This window comes from Eleutherodactylus coqui, chromosome 4, assembly GCF_035609145.1.
Source record: "Eleutherodactylus coqui strain aEleCoq1 chromosome 4, aEleCoq1.hap1, whole genome shotgun sequence".
Lineage (NCBI taxonomy): Eukaryota > Metazoa > Chordata > Amphibia > Anura > Eleutherodactylidae > Eleutherodactylus > Eleutherodactylus coqui.
The window spans coordinates 86,930,122-86,950,630 of record NC_089840.1 but is presented as its reverse complement, the minus strand read 5'-3'; the positions used below and the strand labels follow the sequence as shown (position 1 = coordinate 86,950,630).

At 44.5% G+C, this 20,509-nt stretch overlaps 1 protein-coding gene across 1 annotated transcript in view; it reads left to right on the top strand.

The window, feature by feature from the left end:
- The window catches only part of LOC136624674 (4-hydroxyphenylpyruvate dioxygenase), a 61,558-nt gene extending 42,027 nt beyond the window's left edge, over window positions 1–19,531 (top strand). The window contains exons 11-14 of the mRNA XM_066598625.1: window positions 2,336–2,407; window positions 6,834–6,956; window positions 8,371–8,487; window positions 18,695–19,531. Of these exons, the coding sequence (XP_066454722.1) occupies window positions 2,336–2,407; window positions 6,834–6,956; window positions 8,371–8,487; window positions 18,695–18,808 (426 nt within the window). The 3' untranslated portion in view covers window positions 18,809–19,531. The remainder of the gene's footprint in view (window positions 1–2,335; window positions 2,408–6,833; window positions 6,957–8,370; window positions 8,488–18,694) is intronic.
- The last annotated feature ends 978 nt before the right edge of the window (window positions 19,532–20,509 follow it).

Below are 20,509 nucleotides of genomic sequence, written 5' to 3'. Positions count from 1 at the left end.
GTGACTTTTTGATACATTTTTATTGTGTGTTTTGGGAGCTAAGGTGAACCCCCCCCCCCCCCCCCCCTGCAATTCTGATATAGCTTTTTTTGGTAGTTTTTTGCATGCTGTTGCCCGTTCAGTATAAATGATATGTTATACGTATTCTTTGGGTTATTATGATTCTGGCAATATCAAATTTATATATAATTTTTTTTATTTTTACATTTACAAAGCTGTAGGAGGGCTTGATTTTTGTGGGATGAATTGACTTTCATTTGTTCCGTTTTGGGCTGTACAGGAATTTTTTATAGCTTTTATTTCATTTTTCGTGAGGCAGGATAGTCAAAAATCTGCAATTTTGGTGTTTTTTCACCCCCTTTCTTTATTTTAAACGTGTTATACATATGGGATAAATAACAGTTTTGTAGTCCCGATTGTTACAAACGCTTCAATACCAAATTTGTTGGAACGGGGGATTAATTATCATTCTTTCTTCAATGACAAAAATGATGTTGTATTGAAAAAAAAAAAAAAGATTTTGGGATTTTCAGGGAAGGTGTTTATATATCAAAAAATATTTTTTATTTCTTTTAATAACATTTGATAATCCCACAAGGGGACTTAAAGATTCTTTCATCGCTTAGATAACATGCTACTTATTTTGTATCTGCATTGTCATATTCATCACTACAGTACAGGTGTGGCGCTGTTTATGGAAGGGAGCAGCTATGTTTTTCTAATCCTGAACAACTCCTTTAAGAAATTAATCAACACATCTCTTTGGACATACCAGAATCAACAAATTAAAAACAAATGGCGTTTTAGGGTGGGCATTGACTTAACCCCTAGTGCCTAGTTTAAGACTAATCTGTCTAGTGACGGCGGACATCCGTTGACTACAAGGGAAGCCGTCCGAGCTTATTTCCCGCGGCAAATAGGACATGCTGCGGGTTATTTCATGCTGCGGAATTCCGCAGCATGAGCATTGAGCTATTAGGGTTCATAGAACCTAATAGCTGCAGTGAAACGCCGCGGATTTACTGATGACCTCTGTAGTGGTCGGTGCTTGTAACTGCAGACGCAGCTCGTGTTGATTTAAATGTGAGCTGTGCCTGTAGCTACAAGCGCCGGCCGCTACACGAAGGTCAGTGCGGAGACTTTGCTGCGACCTCTGTGTATTTACAGCGCTGACAGTATGTGCCTGCTCAGCTGATTGGTCAGGGTCCCGAGGGACAGACCCCAGCCATTTAACTATTGATGACCTATCCTAAGGATAAATCATCAATAGTATTCTCCCTGGAAAACCCCTTTAAAGCAACATAGTGGTAAAAGATGGACATTCACTTTAAAGCAATGTCACTTAGCAGTTTCCTCACTACACAGAGTTGTATGTAGCAGTAGGAAGGCATGCTGCAGACATGCAGGTGAGGAGGATCAAGCTGAGCCCTCCAACCTATTCTATGGATATTTGATAAATGTTAAAGGGGTTGTCCAGTTGCAAACTATTGATGGCCTATCCTCAAAATGGGTTATCAATAGTAGATTGGTGGGTATACATAACTAGAGACCCCAGCCGTTGAGCTGTTCTCTAGACCTGTGCACTATTACACAGAGCTGATTCCTGCAAGAAACAGACAGCTCTGTTCCGACTACAGGGGCCAGACTTGGAACTGCAGGCAGTGTTACTATTGAAGTGAATGGGAACTTAGCCTGCAATACCAAGCCGGGCCACTGCAGTGATAACAGAGCTATCTGCTACCAGCAGAAATCAGCTCAGTGCACAAGTGTAGTGGCCTAGCAAACAGCAGGTGTGTCTGGCAACATACCCTCGCCGATCTACCATTAATGTCTTGTCCTGAGAATAGGCCAACAATAGTTTACAACGGCACAACCCCTTTAATGAATACGTGAATAAAATACCCCTCTAATGTATTTATGTAATTTGCTTCAAGACGGAGTGTTACTTTAAATATCTAAAATAACAGATGCTATGACCTAATTATGCTAAATGAATCTAATTAAAGTGGTTGAGAACTGTCAAATTAGTTTCATTGCATATATAGTGTTAATTAAGTATAATTTTAAGTATAATTAAAGGGGCTGCACAGGTTTATAAATACATGGTTGTTTTCTTCCAGAAACATGTCATATACACTAGACTTTTGGCACAATCTGACCCAGAACTCTATTGTTCTTTGCTTAGTATAACTTTCCCATTGTGCTTATATATCTATAGTTTTTTTTTGGGGGGGGGGGAGGGATTTTATCACCAATTGCTTGTTATCTAACAGTTCTAAACCTATATTTCTTACATAATTGTAAAAAGCAATGAGCGATTTTGGTTTTCTTTCAGGAATATGTAGACTACTACGGTGGTGCTGGTGCGCAGCACATTGCTCTTAACACTTCCGACATCATCAAAGCAGTGAGTAATTCAGCGGGATAGCTACAAAGCCAACAGAGGGAGGGACGAGTCCTCGGCTTTGATCTCCCTGCTGTTTGGCTAAGAGGGCGGTGTGTTTATCTGTGCGAGTCTGTGCAGGAATACCTGCATATGTTTGGAAACATGAAAGTTATGTCTCCTTTTTGCTATGGAGAATTTATTAATGAATGTGCGTGTGATGACATATGTATGATATCCATAATTTCCATAATTCATTACTGCACAAAGGTAAATAAAAATCTATGCGCTCTTAAATCCAGTAGTATTGTGCCATAGGTGTGTACCGTATTATGGATGTTATAATAAATAAATATTTGGTGATAGATCCCTATTAAAGGGGAATTTAAAAACTATTTTTGAAATGGCCTTACATACAAAAATAATAAAACTATATAACATACTCGCCCATTACAGCGATTACGTAAAGCTCCTTTTAGACACAAGGAGAACTGGACAATTTTTATTCGCCCAAGCGAACGAGCTGATGACATCGCTAGCTTGTTCGCGCTCGCAGCCTGTTTAGACTGCAGATCTCATTCACTTATCTTCAGCATTTCCCACCCCTATGTGATACATGGAACAATCAGTGTTTAAACTGCAAGAGAAGTGTCCGTGCCAGCTGAAACCAGGCAAACGAGAACCACACAATTCTCGTCTAATCAACGAACATTGTCTAAACTGAATGACAATTGTTCGGTTTCATCTAGTTGAATGATTAGCTGAACGATAATTGTTTCGCCTAAACTCAGCATTAGGGCTCCTTCACACGGGCGATGCAATTTTCGTCCGGCCACATCACCGTTGCAGTGCGGCCGAAAATAGTATGAATGAGAGGCGGCCATCACCAAGTTACAGCTGCATCTCCCATTTAAGCGCCCGTTCAGATGGCCCAGGTGCAGTGAGTATATGCCGCAAGCCCAAAATACCGTCAGGCAGGGAGAGCTCAGCTCTACTAAACTTCCTTACCTTCTCCGCCCCTTGTCGGCTGATGGGGCGGGATGGGGTGAGAGCTGGTATGCTAAACTTCCCCGTCCCGCTCCCTCTGTCGACAGCCGGCAAGGGGCGTAGAGAAAGATGGAAGGGTGAGGGAGTTTAGCAGAGTCGCTGCTAAACTCCCTCCCACCTACTTTTACCGGTAGCTCTCATAGGCGTCTATGGGACCAGCCAGTGTATTCCATCTGGAAGATAGCTCCAGACTTATCTTTTCTGGCCGGATGGAAAGCACACCGTATGCGCTATCTTTTCTGGCCGGCCATTTCTATGCACCAGAAAAAAAACGCCCATCTGAAATGATGCAATGGAATTAGATGGTCGCGATTTTTGACCAGCGTTTTATCACGGCAAAACTGCTGCGATAAAAAAACACTTGTGTGAATAAAGCCTTACACGGGGATGACCAGTCATGTTTTCACAGATAGAGATGTAGTGATGCTGAATTCAGAATATGATACAGCAGATGGAGTCACTAAAATATGCAATATTTATTTAGTAATACAGAAATATATATATATTCAAAATACATACCTACTAGCACCCTCCACTGCTAACTAAAATATGGGAATAATAATACTTTTTGACCAATCCGCAGTGACATTAATAGTTTGTGAACAATATCAATAACACTTCGCCAATAAAGGTACCATTTCTTGCAAATACAGAGACGTGAACAGTCTTTCACCCCTAAAACCATTTTCTGTTTCTCTGGCAAACTCTCTCAGTTCTGTAATAAAGAATTTGCGAAATGTTGCTGAATATACTGTCTCTATTCCTACTGCTGAGCACACCTAGCAGTTTTCATGGAGGCTGGTCTCACTTACAAGTCACTAAGCAGGATCACAGCTACTACCGACCCAGTGGTCCGTGTCATCTGGGGTCATGAGTACTCCTCTCCGCTTCTCTCACAGTCCTTTGGGCAGTCCTAGCCTGGTCTCCTGCACTGCAGGATGAAGCAATCCTGCTCATGTCCTCTCAGCCAACAACCTTATGTCATCTTGTCTGATGTCTTCTCCATTCTCAGTCCATCAAACAGCAGCTCCTCTACCTCACATGTACTCTCCGGTTGCATAGCAAAAAATGTCCCTTTTATGAAAGAGCCCCATCCAATCAATAAATGTCCATTGAGCATGCTCAGTTTTGTTGTGCCAAAGTCATCATATGCACCAAATTTTGGCACAGTGGTATACAGTCTATCTCCATAACATAATGACTGCCCACTGTGGCAATGTTTTGTCCATAGTAATTGCCCACTACCGGTTGTCACGTCAGTGCGGCTCACAAGCACCATGCTCAGCACGGACGCAGGGTGATGTTTACAACTACTGTAGTAGGTAGATATGCATTGAAGAACAGTGCACACCACAACTGAAATACGTAGTCCAGATGTAAAGCCTGTGCGACACGAGAGTACTACATTCAGCACGGCAACAGGGAACGTACACACAGTAGGAACTAGCCGCACACCACGCTATGCTGAACGGTAGCACCACTCTAGGGAGGAGGAAGCCTGGCCCTAACCTAGCAGGGGGGGTTCAAGGGTCCCTGCCTAGGAGCAGAGTATTCGTCTCGATAGAGACGGCTCAACGGTCTTCATCCTGGGTCCTGACTGTCTCTGAAAGGACCTCTGGAGAGATGAACCGAACAGCAAAGCAAAATAGAAATGAAAAGCAGAAATGCAACTGAAAAGGAACTCGCAGCAACTTATCTGCAAGTAGAAATACACCCAGCACAGAAGAGCTCCAAACTCCAGGGACTCCACTATGGAACGGAATAAGCAGCACTGAGCAGAGGGATGGGTGAGAATGTATAGCCACTCTGCACCTGGGAACTGGCAGAGTGAATGAAAAACCACACCTCCACCCTACTCACAGGTATGACTAATCCAGCATGCATCCATGCAGCAAAAACAGACAGCACCAGCAGTCTTCGCACATGCTGCATTAATCCTTGTCCAGCATAACAAGGTCAGATCTTGGCCTGTGTCGAGCCCACCATGCCATGACGCTGTCGCGACTGACAAGCCGTGACCCTGGTAAAATGGATTCCTTCAACAGTCTATTGATAAAATGCAGTGTAATATAAGTGTTGTGGTAATGATTTGCCCATGCCGATTGCCAGCAGAAGCTACATGTTGAATCTTCCAAAAAAGAAATATGGGCTCACCTCACCAGCAGTATCTTTCAGTGTTGCAGGGAGATCTGAAATTCAACAGGAGCTCCGTCCTCAAGCAGCCGACGGCAAACGGCCAAATTCCATATAAACAAAAAATAGAAGTGGAGGGGAGCTGCTACCGTTAAAAAAATTTCATTCTTTATTGAATAAAAAAAAGCATACAGCTCACAGGTTCGCGCTAAACGCGTTTCGGCTATGGTAGCCTTTAAAGGCGGATCTTCCCACCACATGTGAGTGCACCTTTATGATGCTAGGTTTAAGAAGTCAGACCCCACTGATCAAACATTGATGACTTACCCTAAAGGAGCTCATACACATTCAGCAAATGCCATCTGAACGATCGGGCAGGTGGCGCCGCGCCTTCAATCCCCATTTATGGCATCTTTTTAATCCCTTAATAACATGGCCCCTTTTCCCATTTTGGGGTGGCTTGATAGGCAGTTTCCCAAGGCAGCCCTGGGGCTTTTCAGAAGGCCCCCATTAGCCATGACACCTGCACGGCTCCCCCGATCTGCGCACGGGGAGGTCGTACAGGACCCCCGAACATCGCTCGGGGGATTTAAATGACGCTGTCAGAATTGACAGCAGCATTAAAAAGAATAATAATCGCGATCGGCCGCACGGCCGATTGCAGCTATTGCCCGCAGATGTCAGCTGTAATAAACAGCTGACGCCCGCGCTGTATGAAGAGAGGTCGCCCTGCGACCTCTCTCTATACATACCCTGACGCTCCAGGACGAAAATGTCCTGGAGTGGGAAGGGGTTAAAAGTGGGTTTTTTTTTCTCTACATGCTGCGTCATCATAGAATAAACCATAAATGTCAGTAATGTGAGCGCCTGTCCGCACTCCGTGCTGCCCGAATGTAGTGACAGGTTCCCTTTTAAGAGGCTGACAAAATTATCAATTTGTTATTAAAGATGAGCGAGTATACTCGCTAAGGCACATTACTCGAGCGAGTAGTGCCTTAGCTGAGTATCTCCCCGCTCGTCTCTAAAGATTCGGGGACCGGCGCTGGTGACAGGTGAGTTGCGGTGGGGAGCGAGGGGAGAGAGGGAGAGAGAGATCTCCCCTCCGTTCCTCCCCGCCGGCCCCCGAATCTTTAGAGACGAGCGGGGAGATACTCGGCTAAGGCACTACTTGCTCGAGTAATGTGCCTTAGCGAGTATACTCGCTCATCTCTATTTCTTATATATATATTAGTATCACAACTCTGTTTCCTACGTATATATTTTCTTACAGGTGAGGAATCTAAAATCTCGTGGAATGCAGTTTCTTTCTGCACCAGATACCTATTATGATGACCTGAGAAAACAATTAAAAACTGCCAAGATCACTGTAAAGGAAGATATTAGTGTGCTGCAGGTAATTAATGATGAATTGATGATGTATTGCAAGTTAAAGGTGATTATATCTATATCTTTAGCTGATATTTTCTACTCCTATTACACATCTCATTGCTATTAGGAGTATCTACCCTTCTATAGTTGGCGACCTGTTTTACTGTAATGATCTGTGAAGCAGCATCAGTTCAATTGAACCACTGCTATACAACCACGATGCTGTAGTGGTCAATCCCTTCTGATTGGGCACAATATCTGAATTGAGAGTCTTTTTCTTAGACTCTAGACCTACAATGTTGTCAGGAGATAGGAGCCTCTAGTATTGTCTTATGTCCTTACGATAGAGACAATAAACATTTTGAAGGGTTACATACTGCGTTTCTCCACTGGTGGTGCATTAACTCCTTAACGCCATAGGGTGTAACTGTACATCCTGGCAGAGCGATACCTAACGCGACAGGATGTACACTTGTGCCCTGTGGATAGCGCAAGATTAGAAAAGATCCCGCATTATCCGGCGGCGGGAGTCGGCTGTCACCAATAGCCAGGTTTTCCCAGCAGGAGTGCATCAGGACAGCAAACCCTGCTGTTAACCCCTTACATGCCGCGATCTAAGTATGCAAGTCTTGCACGACTGTGAACCCCATTCTATTGAATGGGGTCATATACACGAGTGATTTTTCCTGACCTGATGGTGTGGGAAAAGAATTGCAGCATGTCCTATCTTTGGGTGTTCCATTGGAATGCATCACTCATTGTTTTCAACGTGGGCCGAAAAAAGCATCGCACTGCGTGCAAATGTGCACCATGAGTGCGAAGCGAGGTTTCCCATTGAAAACCATGGGAAAAACTCGACGATCCTCGCAACTGTAGTGAAGTGATGGGAGTGGTTTTTGACACAAAGACGCCTTGCATCCGCCAGTACATCGCTTATGCGCGATACCGGACTGAGTTTCATGGCCCGATATCGCGCTAGGCTGTGTATAGGAAGCCTTAGCCAGTGTATATAGCAAAGGAAGAGCATGGTGTAATCCAACAAATCTGATTGCTTCTTCCACCCACTAGGCTGGAGGCTCCCATGTGCCGAAATTAATCTAATATGTAGAAGTAGCTTTACCAATAATGGGAGGTAGACGAATGTAGTCTCTATTTACATCATGCTTGGAGGATATAGCTTTTAAAGAGTCTGTACTACAAAACAGAAAACCAAATACTAATATTCATTAAACCTGTCAAAAAGCAGTCATGTGACAAGTTCTGTGCGAATGTATAACCCTATATTTGGTTTGATGTACCATTGGTTTCTATTTCATAAGAACCTGTTGGATTGCATGTAGTTTTCTTCCGATGCCAGAATAGCATATCCGTCCCCAAACAGTGAAGATGTCAGCCATATGCCGAGGGGACACTCCGTGACTAATCTTACTGCATTTCAGGAGCTAAAAATTTTGGTTGATTATGACGACAAAGGATATCTTCTTCAAATCTTCACCAAGCCGATGCAGGACCGACCGACCCTCTTCCTAGAAGTCATCCAGAGATATAACCATTATGTGAGTCATCTTACAAGGTTGTAGTGGAAGATATCCACAAGCTGTGGAAAGATGCAATTCTACAGCAATTTTAACCTTTGTATGCAGTAAACCATTTGTATTCATTGTCCGACGTGCAGAAATCAGATGAAATCTAAAGGGTAATTGACGTTTATGGTTTTAGTTTGTAACTGCACCTTTTAGAAGAATATCTGTGATCACTGTGAAGCCTATTTACTATCAATACTCAAAGGCTTAAACAGGACCGAACAGCACCATACAAATCAATGGGATGATATTAAACCTCAGACTAGGTATATAACAATGACAGCTGATTTGTGATCTTCAGTTACGTTAATATGTTTAAACCCTTTAAGGGCTGCCTCTTTTTCCTCCCCATTTTCAAAAAATAATTTGTGTAGCTGTCCTGAGAGCTTGTCTTTTCTCAATCTAATGTACCATATAATGCACTTAAAAACGTAAAAAAATTTTAAGGTGCAGGAAATGGGAAAAAAAGCGCAATTCTACCATCTTTGAGGAGGTCCTGTTTCTATGGTTGTTGCACTGCAGCAAAAATTACATGATAACTTTATTCTGTGGGTCGGTAAGATTACTGCAAGACAAAATTTATATATTGTTTTTTGGGGTTTTTTGCTGTACTTTTTAAAAAATAAAATAGTTTTGGAGAAAAAAAAAATTTTAACTTACATTTTTTCGTCGACATAGTTGTGAGAGAGCTTGTTTTTGCAAGATGCCCTGTAGTTTCTATTAGTACTATTTTGGGGTACATATGACTTTTTGATCGCTTTTTAATATATATTTTTGGAGACAGTGTGACCAATTCTGACGACATTCACTGTGTGGGGTAATTTGTTACTTTGATTGGACACAGTAATACCAAATATGTTTTTAGAGTTTTTTGTTTAGAATTTATTATTATAAAATATGGGTTTATTACTTTAGGTTGCCTGCACACAAATGGGTCAGATTCCGCATGCAGGAGCCCGCAGCGGAATCTGACTCTGTGCCCGGTCTCGCGTACCAGACTTTTCTCTTCTTTTTCTGCACTGTGGATGGCTGCGGCGAGCCGCTCTCAGATATGCAAAGTATCAATTGCGGAAGGGCCGCAGGTCGGATGGCTTCCATTGACTTAAAAAATACAGCTGACACCCGTATCGTATGGAGCAGGATTGACTCTCGATCCCCCTCCTCATGTATCATTAAGAGGTTAAAGAGTAACTGCACTTCCAATTTTTTCTAAACTGTGAAGAATATGCGATTATAAGCATTTTTACAATGTTTTATCAGCCTAGTCTATACATTTTTCATACAAAACCTCTCTTCATGTATGCAGATAGGTGAAGACGCTGCTGTGAAATCGCTCTTCAGCTAGCTAAATTCATATCTGAACAGGGAGCTCAGCTGTGCCTGCACGGTTCTCTCTAATGCAGGCACAGCTGCTCCATATAACAGTTTATCAATAAAGACAGCTTTTATATTTTATTGATTTTTACAAACATACTTGCTCCCATTTTATATTAGTCTCCGCTCCTCTGTCTCCCAGTGCTGGGAAAAGAGAAGCTGTTCTATGCTGCAGATGGCTTCTTTCTTTCATGGTGTATCTGTTCCCCTTCGGACCCCATGCAATTTCTCAGTGAATCGGTTGTATGTCACAACCTCATGACAGCGCATGGGGTCTGGAGGGGAACATGAGTGCTGTGTAGGGCAGAAGCCACTTGCAGCACAGAACGACTTCTCCTTACACAGCGCCGGGGACTTGAGGAGTAGAGGCAGGAGACTAATAAAAAGAGGGCCGGGAACAGATCTTGTGGGCACAGGAGGACCAAGTAGGTTTGTAAAACTGAATAAAATATGAAGCAGGCTTTTATTAATTGTTATATGGAACAGCTGTGGCTGCCCTAGAGATAGCAGTGCCGGCACAGCCGGAGATCCTGTTCAGCTATATAGTTAGCTAGATGAAGATAGACCTTTCTGCACCATCTTCATCTCGCTGCATAGCTGAAGAGGGGTTGTGTATGAAAAATGTACAGAAAAGACTGATAAAACATTCTGCAAAAATGCTTCTCGCCTTCTGTACATTTTAGAGAAAAAAATAAAGTGCAGCTACTCTTTAAATCACTGTAAACAGATTTATTGCATATATATGAGCAAACCTTTACATAGATGCGTCATGGCTATCATTTTCCTCCATCTAAGGGTAATGTGTGATAGGAGCCACTATACATATTGATATGTAATCTATTTAAAACTATGCTGGATAAATGTGTAATTACTTATGTAAATCTTTGCTAACAAGTTTGTAAGGCGGGCCTCACATTCCCATGCGGTGATTGATAGCTTCCTTTATAGGAATTTGTATGCAGGGAAGCAGTAAATCATTGTAATAGGCTGGAGATGCAGCTATCTGTGCTTCTATAAATCTGCATCCATATGTACATATTGATCATCCATAACATTAAAACCACTGTGACATCAACAGTAGCTGTCAAGGGACGGCGTATATTAGCAAGCAAGTGAACAGTTCTAGAAGTTGATATAGTGACATAGTATGCTAGGCTCAATGAAGACAAATGTCCATCTAGTTCAACCCGTTTCAACTCCCTTGTTGATCTAGAGGAAGGCAAAAAAACCCAAGAGGCAGAAGCCAAATAGCCCATTCGGGGGAAAAATTCCTTCCAGACTCAATATGGCAGTCAGAATAATCCCAGGATCAATCTTTGATAGTTCCTACCTAAATGTAAGACCCGTGTTAACAACCCACTGGTCACCTAATGTCTATATCTGGTAATATCATAGTGCTCTAGAAAGACATCTAGTCCCCTCTTAAACTCCTCTATGGATTTTGCCATCACCACATCCTCAGGCGGAGAGTTCCACTGTTCTTACAGTAAAGAACCTGTCAGGTCCAGCGGCTCTGGGGTTCTCTGTGCCCCTCCAGTTGGTGCCGGGTTTTTCTTCGTCGAGGTCGGAGGTCTCAGGCCCTGTATTGATAACAGAGATTCAACAATATAACAGTCAGAAACCAGTACGCTCTTCCTCTGATCCCTGACCTCCTCAATCAGGTTTCCGGGGCCCAGTGGTTCTCTAAACTCGACCTGAGCGGAGCTTATAATCTAATCCGTATACGGGAAGGGGATGAGTGGAAGACGGCCTTTAATACCCCCTTGGCCACTTCGAATACCTCGTTATGCCTTTTGGATTATGTAATGCGCCAGCTATTTTCCAAGGGTTTATGAATTCCATTTCTGACGAGCTTTCTGCAAGAACCTTAATGTTAACTTGTCTTTTTCTTCTGCCTTTCAACCTGAGTGTAACGGTCAAACTGAACGCATCAATCAAGAATTAATCCAGTACCTACGACTTTTTGTTTCTGATAATCAGTATCAGTGGGTCAACTACTTTAGCTCTCGACGAATTTGCCACCAATAACCATGTTAATTCGTCTTCGCAAGTCTCACAGTTTATCTATATATATGGTTTCCATCCCCGGTTTACATTCTCGGCTCCTTCCGCTTCTGACACTCTGTCTGCTGACGCATCTACTGCTGAACTGTGCACGGTTTGGGCCCAGGTTCTTTAGAACCTTCAGGGTTACCAAGAGAAACTGCTTCGGTGTTCTAAGAAAAGACACACTATATCAGCACCTTTTATGGTTGGGGAGCAGGTTTTACTGTTGTCCAAGAATGTGAGACTCAAAGTTCCGTCCCTGAAACTCGTTTTATTGGTCAGTTTGCTGTTTCTCAGGTTGCTTATCCTATGGCATATAAATTGTCCCTTCCTGGGTCTTAGAAGGTTCACAAGGTCTTCCATAAGAGTTTGCTTAAGAGGTACGTGACTCCAGTTCTACCCCCCCTGTTCCCGCCCTCTCCTACGCTGGTACAGGGGGAACTGGAGTACGCAGTCGAAAGAATTATGGATGCCAGACGGGTTAGAGGTGTGTTACAGTACCTGGTACACTGGAGAGGGTTTGGTCTTGATGACCGAACGTGGGTTCCCGCCTGGGACGTGAATGCACCACTTTAGGTCTGACATTTCTACAGGGCCTTCCCCATCAAGACCGCTCCTGGTCCTGGTGGTTCGGTACCCCCAGTAGGAGGGGGGGTACTGTCAGGTCCGGCGGCTCTGGTGGTCTCCGTGCCTGCACTACCGGTCCTATTACCCAGGCTGCAGGTGGTGCCGGGGCAAAGGAGCCCCGGTCTTTGTGACCTCCCCTGGCCGCCGTGTTCTGGTACGTCGGCTTCGGGTGCGCGCTCCCGTGCGCCTAATTAACCGGGTTGCTGAGACGCGGCGGGTTACCGCTCTGCGCTGCGTCCCCGTTGCCATGACACCAGGGCGCATTCCTTCTGTTGCCGCCTGTTTTTAGCAGGCGTTGGGGGCTGTTCACTCCCAGCGTCCTGTGATTTGGTCCTGCTGCTCTCAGGCTCCCCGCCCCAATCAGCTGCTGGGGCGGGAGTTCTGACTGCTCAGTTTTCCCCAGACCTTGCCAGTGTATGTTTGGTCTCTAGCTACACCTCCGTTACCTTGTATTGATGCCCTATTTTGACTCACTTGTTTTGGACCTGACTACGACTTTGCCTGACCCCTTGTACTGCGTTCTCTCCTGTTGCCGATTGTCTGACCTGCTTTTGTGTTTGTTTTTCTCTGTATGTCTGTCGCCCAGTTGTCGCCCTAGGGCCTAGCCTAGGGGGGTAAGTAGGTAGGGACAGGGGTTGCGAGTAGGACTAGGGACTTCCAGTTACCCGGACCCCAGCTCCTTGACAGAGCCCCTTTCTGTGTTGGTGATGGAACCTTCTTTCTTCTAGACGTAGAGGATGCACTCTTGTTACAGACACAGCCCTGGGTATAAACAGATCATGGGAGAGATCCTTGTATTGTACTCTAATGTACTTATACATAGTTATTTGAATGTCCCTTAGCAGTCTTTTTTCCAGGGTAAATAATCCCAATTTCGAAAGCCTCTCTGGGTATTCCAGTTCTCTCACTCTGTCTATTAAGTTAGTTGCCCTTCTTTGAACCCCCTCAAGCACTGCAACATCTTTCCTGAGCACCAGTGACCAGAACTGTGCGCAGTATTCCATGTGGGGCCTGACAAGTGCCTTATATAGTGGGAGAATATTCCCGTTCCACGACCCTATGCCTTTTAATGCACCCCAAGACTTTATTATCTTTTGGAAAAGCTGACTGGCATTGGTTGCTCCAGTCAAGTCTACAGTCCACTAGTACCCCCAGGTCTTTTTCCATCTCACTTTTCCCTAGCAGTACCCCATGTAGTGTATATTGGTGACATCGGTTTTTTCCTGCCTATGTGCATAACCTTCCATTTATCAATATTGAACTTCATATGCCATTTTTTTGCCCAAGCCCCCAGTTTATCTAGGTCCTTTTGTAGCCGCACATTGTCCTCCGTTGCATTAATTATCTTGCATAATTTTGTATCATCTGCAAATATTGATATTTTACTGTGCAGCCCCTCTATCAGGTCATTGATAAATATACTGAACAGAATGGGACTTAATACCAAACACTGTGGCACCCCACTGGCAACGGTGGCCAAATCAGAGTATGAACCATTTATTACCACCTTCTGCTTTCTATCTCTGAGCCAGTTTTTTTACCCAGATACACACATTTTTGCCCAATCCGAGCTGCCTCCTTTTTTATATCAACCTGTTATGCGGCACGGTGTCAAATGCTTTAGAGAAATCCAGATACACAAGATCAATAGACTCTCCCAGGGCCTAGAACTTGCTTCATCGTAGAAACTGATCAAATTAGCCTGACATGATTGACCCCTCATGAACCCGTGCTGGTGAGTACTTATTCCGTTGTTCTCCTTGAGGTATTCTAGGATGACGTCTCTCAGAAACCCCTCGAATATTTTTCCAGTTATTGAAGTGAGACTTACTGGCCTGTACTTACCAGGCTCTCTTTTGGACCCCTTTTTGTATATTGGAACCACATTGGCAATGCGCCAATCCAATGGTACAACCCCGGTCTTGATAGTGTCCAGAAATATAAGAAATAGCGGTCTAGCTATTACATCACTTAGTTCCCGTAGAACCCTTGGGTGTATTCCATATGGGCACGGCGATTTATCAATTTTAATCCTCTTTAAACGGCTCTACACTTGTGTGTTAGGTATGCAATATTTAGCGGGGGGTATGTTTTATTCCCCTGTATTTCGTGTGACATTTCTTTTTCAATTGTGAATACACTTGAAAAGAAACTATTAAATAGATTTGCCTTCCTCCCATCGTCATCTATGATTTCTCCTGCATTATTTGTTAAAGGGCCAGTGCTCTCAGTGCAAATTCTTTTGCTATTAATATAACTGAAGAATAGTTTAGGGTTATTTTTGCTCTCTTTGGCAGTCCTTCTTTCTGCCTCCCCCTTAGCAATTTTGATCTTTTCTTTACATATTTTGTTTTTTCCCCTGTATGATTTTTAGCGCTTCTTCGCTGCCTTCTTGTTTTAGTAGTTTAAATGCTTCCTTTTTGTTTATTGCACCCCTTACAGTCTTGTTGAGCCACATTGGTTTCTTTCTACTTGTAGTTCTTTTGTTTTTAATGGGTATGAACTGCTCACATTAGGTTATTAGGATGTTTTTAAACTTTTCCCATTTGTTATCTGTACAACAATTTGATATTTCTGAAGATGTTGTCCCAATTAATGTTACCGATAGTAGTTCTAAGCTGATCAAATTTTGCTTTACTAAAGTTTAGTTTTTCTTGTTGTCCCTGATGAGGCTTCTTATTGAATGACAGCTGGAAGTTAATTATATTGTGATCACTATTTCCCAAGTGTTCTTTGACCTTCACCTGCATTATTCGGTCCAATTTGTTAGTTAATAATAAGTCCAGAGTGGCCCTCTCTCTAGTTGGCTTCCGCACAAGTTGGGCTCTTTAACTGTTCTTAAGAACCTATCACCCTTGGGAGATTTGAAGGTTTCGTTTTCCCATATTATATCCGGATAATTAAAGTCCCCCATAATAATTACTTCATTGCGGTTTGACACCTCTTCTATCTGCCTTAATATTAAGATTTCAGTTTCTTCTGTTGCTTTTGGTGGTCTATAGAAAACACCTATCAGTATTTTGTTTGTTTTTTTCCCCCCTGTATTTCTACCCACAGAGATTCAACGTGTTCATCTCCTGCCCCTATATCCTCCCGTAGCCTCGCATTAAGTAGAATTTAACTTACAGACATACCCCTCCCCCTTTCTGTTCCGCACGGTCTCTTCTGAAGAGGTTGTAATCCTCTAAGTTCACCGCCCAATTGCACTTTTCATAAAGCTATGTTTCCGTTATTCCAACTAGATCGTAATTTTCATCAGTCATTCTCGTTTCAAGCTCACCCACTTTACCAATCAGACTTCTTGCATTTGTTGCCATAAATGTATATGGTTGTTTTTGTTTTTTATATTGATTTTGCTACTAATGGTACTATTGGGTGTTTTGTCAGTTCTAAGGCCCCCTGTCCACGGGCGTTACGGTAGCCCGCGGCAGATCTCTGCTGCGGGAGCTGCCGCTCGGGAGCAGGAACCAGCACACGGCTCTTCGCAGGTCAGCCTATCTGACAAATAGGCTGACCGCGGAGAATCGGGGCAATTCGCAGCAGAGAATCACAATGAGTCTCCGCTCGTGGACAGGGGGCCATCGCTTTCCATAACAACGCTATGGAAAGCTTCAGCCTGCGTGATTCGCTGGCGATTTACCGTCGGCGAATTCACGGTCGTGAACAGGGGGCCTTACTGAACTAACCCCACCCCCTGCTTGACCCCCATTCCCATTACTTGGCTCCAGGTCGCTATCTACCCTCCTATTTCTCTTTTTACCCCCCCCCCCATCCCTGCCAGTCCCTAGTTTAAACACTCCTCCAGCTTTCTAACCATCTTCTCATCCAGCACAGCTGCACCCTCCCCATTAAGATGCAGCCCGTTTGCATTGGTGTCAATGTGCACCATGACCGCTGGATCCTCACCAGCCCGTCCCAGTAATCTGTCAATCCGATCCGCGATGTGTCAAACTCGAGTGCCAGGAAGACAACACACCGGCAGATGTGTTGCCCTATCTGTCCCCCTTATAACTGAATCCCCCACCACTAGGACCTGTCTAACCTGCCCTGCGCTCCCCGTCCTCTCCTCACTGGAGCAGTCATCTCCCTGGCGTTCAGAGGGCATGTCGTGCTGCAGAGGTGCTGGCCCTGTAATGGCATCACCCTTATCTGCCAACTTTGCAAACTAGTTGGGTTGTGCCAGTTCAAGATTTGCGTCCCTGGTTCTCTTCCCTCTACCCCATTTTCTATCTGTCACCCAGCTATCTGCCTGCTCCCCCTGCTTTTCCGTACTACCATCCGCCCCCACCTTTAACCCAGCGAGTGCCTGCTCAGTGAGCAGCAAACTCCTTTCCATGCTGTCAATGGATCTCAGTGTTGCTTGTCGATCATTTAGATCCAGGATTTGGGCTTCCAAATGTGCGATGAGCACGCATCTTGTCGAACAGTATAAACCATCAATCAAGGACCACATACAGTGCACAAGTAGCACACTGAACAGCATTGTCAGGCATAGAGCTCATCCTAACGCGGATCTACAATTTACTTGTGGAAGTAGAGAAGTTTGACTAGATCACACTACAAACATGCCTCCGCTTACTCTCCTCCGTCCGTTCACAACCACTCACTTTTTTTTAAAATTAAATGCTCACATACTTACTACTTGCTCTCGCTCAATCACCCAATTCTGCTTCACTTACACCCCACACACAGACACTTACACACTCACTCTCTTACACCCCCTCACTTAGTCACAGACACACACAGAATATACCTATCTGCTCCTGTCAACAGCTCCTCTGCAGCCAATGACATCACCTGCAGTCTCAGCACCAGGACCTCTCTCCCAGCGCCCGCGCTGTCTGGCCTCCGGTCGCTCCGGTACGTGCTTTTCTTCATCACTTTTCTTCCAGCCGCTGGACGTATCCTACTAGCAGCTCTCCAGGTCTTCTTGCGTCACTGATGCCGCTCCGGCATTCCCTTGCTCCCACTCTCTGCTCCACGAGCTCCTGCTGATGTCATTTCCGGTACATCACTTCCTCTAGGATACTAGGATATGTTGGAAGCAGGAAAAATGCACATGACTCTGACCCAGTTGTCGAGCCATCCCAGTTTGGTCCTTATCAGAGTATCTCCAAATTGACAGGTTTTGTGGGGAGTTCCTGCTGTACAGTGGTTAGCACCTACTGAGGCCAGCTTTACACGGTCAATAATGTTGCGCAAATACTAACCCCATTCTTTTGAAGGGGGTCATGCACATGAGCGATGTTTTCGCGCATGGCTCCGCGATATGGTGCGAAAAAAATCGCGGCATCTTCTATCTGGCTGCGTGATCTCACATTGCAACGCCCATTGGTTTCAATGATGCCGCCGGCCTTTTTGAAGGCAATGAGAGAAGCTCTGCAATCCACATATCATGCTCACCCGTGTGAAGTTAGGCTGAAAGCGATGAATGGAAGAACAACCAAAAACAGCATTCAGACGGAGTCTTGGCTCCAGAGTTACAGTAGGTGAAGGTCCCAATTTTATTTTCTGACTTGTAGATCTTACAAGTCAGATGACTATACGAAGCATTAGATTAAGTGATAATAAGATGAACTACCGATATACAGAGAACTGACACAGTTTAGGACTCATTCACATTAGCGTTCGGGAGCGCCGTTCTCCTGCTTTATTCAGGCAGGAAGAAAACGTCACCCCCTGGCCAAACGGACCCCTATTAATTATAATGGGGGTTCGTTTGAGTTCAGGCTTTGCTGGAATTTACAGGATGTAATAGCCCGGCCAGCTGCGCTAATTCATCCTGTTTTCTAACAGAAATCAGCAGCGGAGCTTCTGAAGGGAACCTGCAACGCTGATGTGAACAAACCCATAGGGCTCCAACCCACTAGCGATATGTTTTCTTGCGATGCCAGAGTGAGTGAAAACACATTATTATGAAACCAATGATTTTCAATGGTTTCACACTCATCTGCGATGTTTTCACTGTTTTCATTGAAAATCATTGGTTTCATAATCATGCGTTCTCACTCGCTCTTGCATCGCAAGAAAACATAACGCTAGTGGGTAGGAGCCCTTTGAAGATTAAATGTGTAAGAATACATCATTTGAACCTGTAAAGCCAGCAGTCTTGATGGATGTACTTATTTTGCAGGGCTTCGGGGCTGGAAACTTCAAATCCCTGTTTGAAGCTATAGAAGCAGATCAAGATGCCAGAGGGAATCTTACAATCTACAATGAAAATGGCGCACTGTTAATGTTTAATTGAAAAAAAAAAAAAAACTAATACAAAACTCGAATAGAAGTCAACAGGTTTTCCTTGAATATATAAAAAAATCTGCTTTCTCTGCCCCTGGGCATCAATTCATAATTCTGTACTGTCAGCTCACAGCTAGTAGATTCCACAGTAACAAACATCTCTTGCTTCTTTTCACTACACGGGACGACTGTCAGGTACATAAGCGTTCGACAGCCGTCCTAGCGACTATCACTGCTTGCTTTCATGCAGGTCTGTCAATAAATGAAGGCAGGGTGCCAGAGATCTCTTCCCGCCACCCATCTCCATTCACAGTAAACAGGCAGACTGAGAGACACCCATTTACACGGAGTGAGAATCCGCTCAGTAGTCACTTTGTTTCAGTGAACGGATACAGAATGACTAGCGACTTCTCACTCAGTGCCCTGATGGGGTACATGTGTATATTGACTAACAGACGCCCATAATCGGCAGTTTTTGCAATATTTTGGGCGAATATCGGCCCGTGTAAAAGTTTCTTTACTTTTTATTAGAAATAAAAAAAAATCTATATTCGCAATGGTTTGTTTAATACAGAGCGCATTCACCCCTTATGAACATACCCCAACTGTACTCGATCCTGCAACTGTGTGTCTACGACGCGGCCAAGAGATTATCAACTGGAAGTAAACAAAGATTCCAACTGACAGCAAGCAGAGATTTTGAAAACCTTGAGCAACTGATAAAGTATATTGGAACACTGTATAACTTTTCATTATACAAAAAATAACATGTATTTGTTAAAACGAGAACCCCCTTTTACCAACAGAATTAGAAACAAATGAGCAGCGCCTTGTATAATGGAAACATCTGCTTAAAAGTGCATAAAAAGAGAGGACTCACCTGGTGCCAGGCGGGGCTTCCTCGTAGAAGGATAGCCCGCCAGCGCTTCTGTGTCCTGGTTCGCTGTATGTTAGTGGTGACAGCACTTGGATCCCATCCTTATCCAGAAGGTCCGGAGAGTCGGCACGGAGTATACGCTCACTGCTCCAGGTTTTTCTTTATCCTTTCTTTTTGGATCATAAAACCTTTACCAACAGAGATATTAAGTCACAGAACACTTCACTGACACTCCAAGGCTTTTTTCACACAAGCGCATATCGGCCAGCCGATATACGCTACGTTGGGGGCGAAAAAAACTGGTGAACGGGCACACAAATTAAACCTTTGTGCGCCCGTTCATATGGTCTGGTGAGACCGACGCAAATGCGCCGACCTCACCAGGCCATCTCCCATTTCCCCTCCCTCCCCATGGCAGGCTTACCTCTCTACCTCCCACGCGGTCTGTGCAATGGGAGGGGGGGATGCTAAGCGCCGGTCCGTCCCTCCCACTCCCATTGATGGCTATGGACAGGGCGGGTGCTTAGAACCGCCCATGCCCCGCCCCTTGCCATCAATAGGAGGAAGCAAGGCGTATCGGCGCTTAGCTCCGCCCCCGTCCTGCCTTCTCCCATTGCACAGACCGAGCAGGGAGGAAGAGAGGTAAGCCTGCACGGGGAAAGGGAGAAGAACAGAGGGAGGTAGTTTAGCAGCCACACTGCTAAACTCCCTCCCAACTACGGCTGCTACCATTGGCTCTCATAGGAGCCCATGCAGCGGCCGACGTATTCCGGCCCAAAACATAGTTCCAGCTGCAGCAGCGCTAGCCCATTGAAAAGATAGGGAGAATGCTGC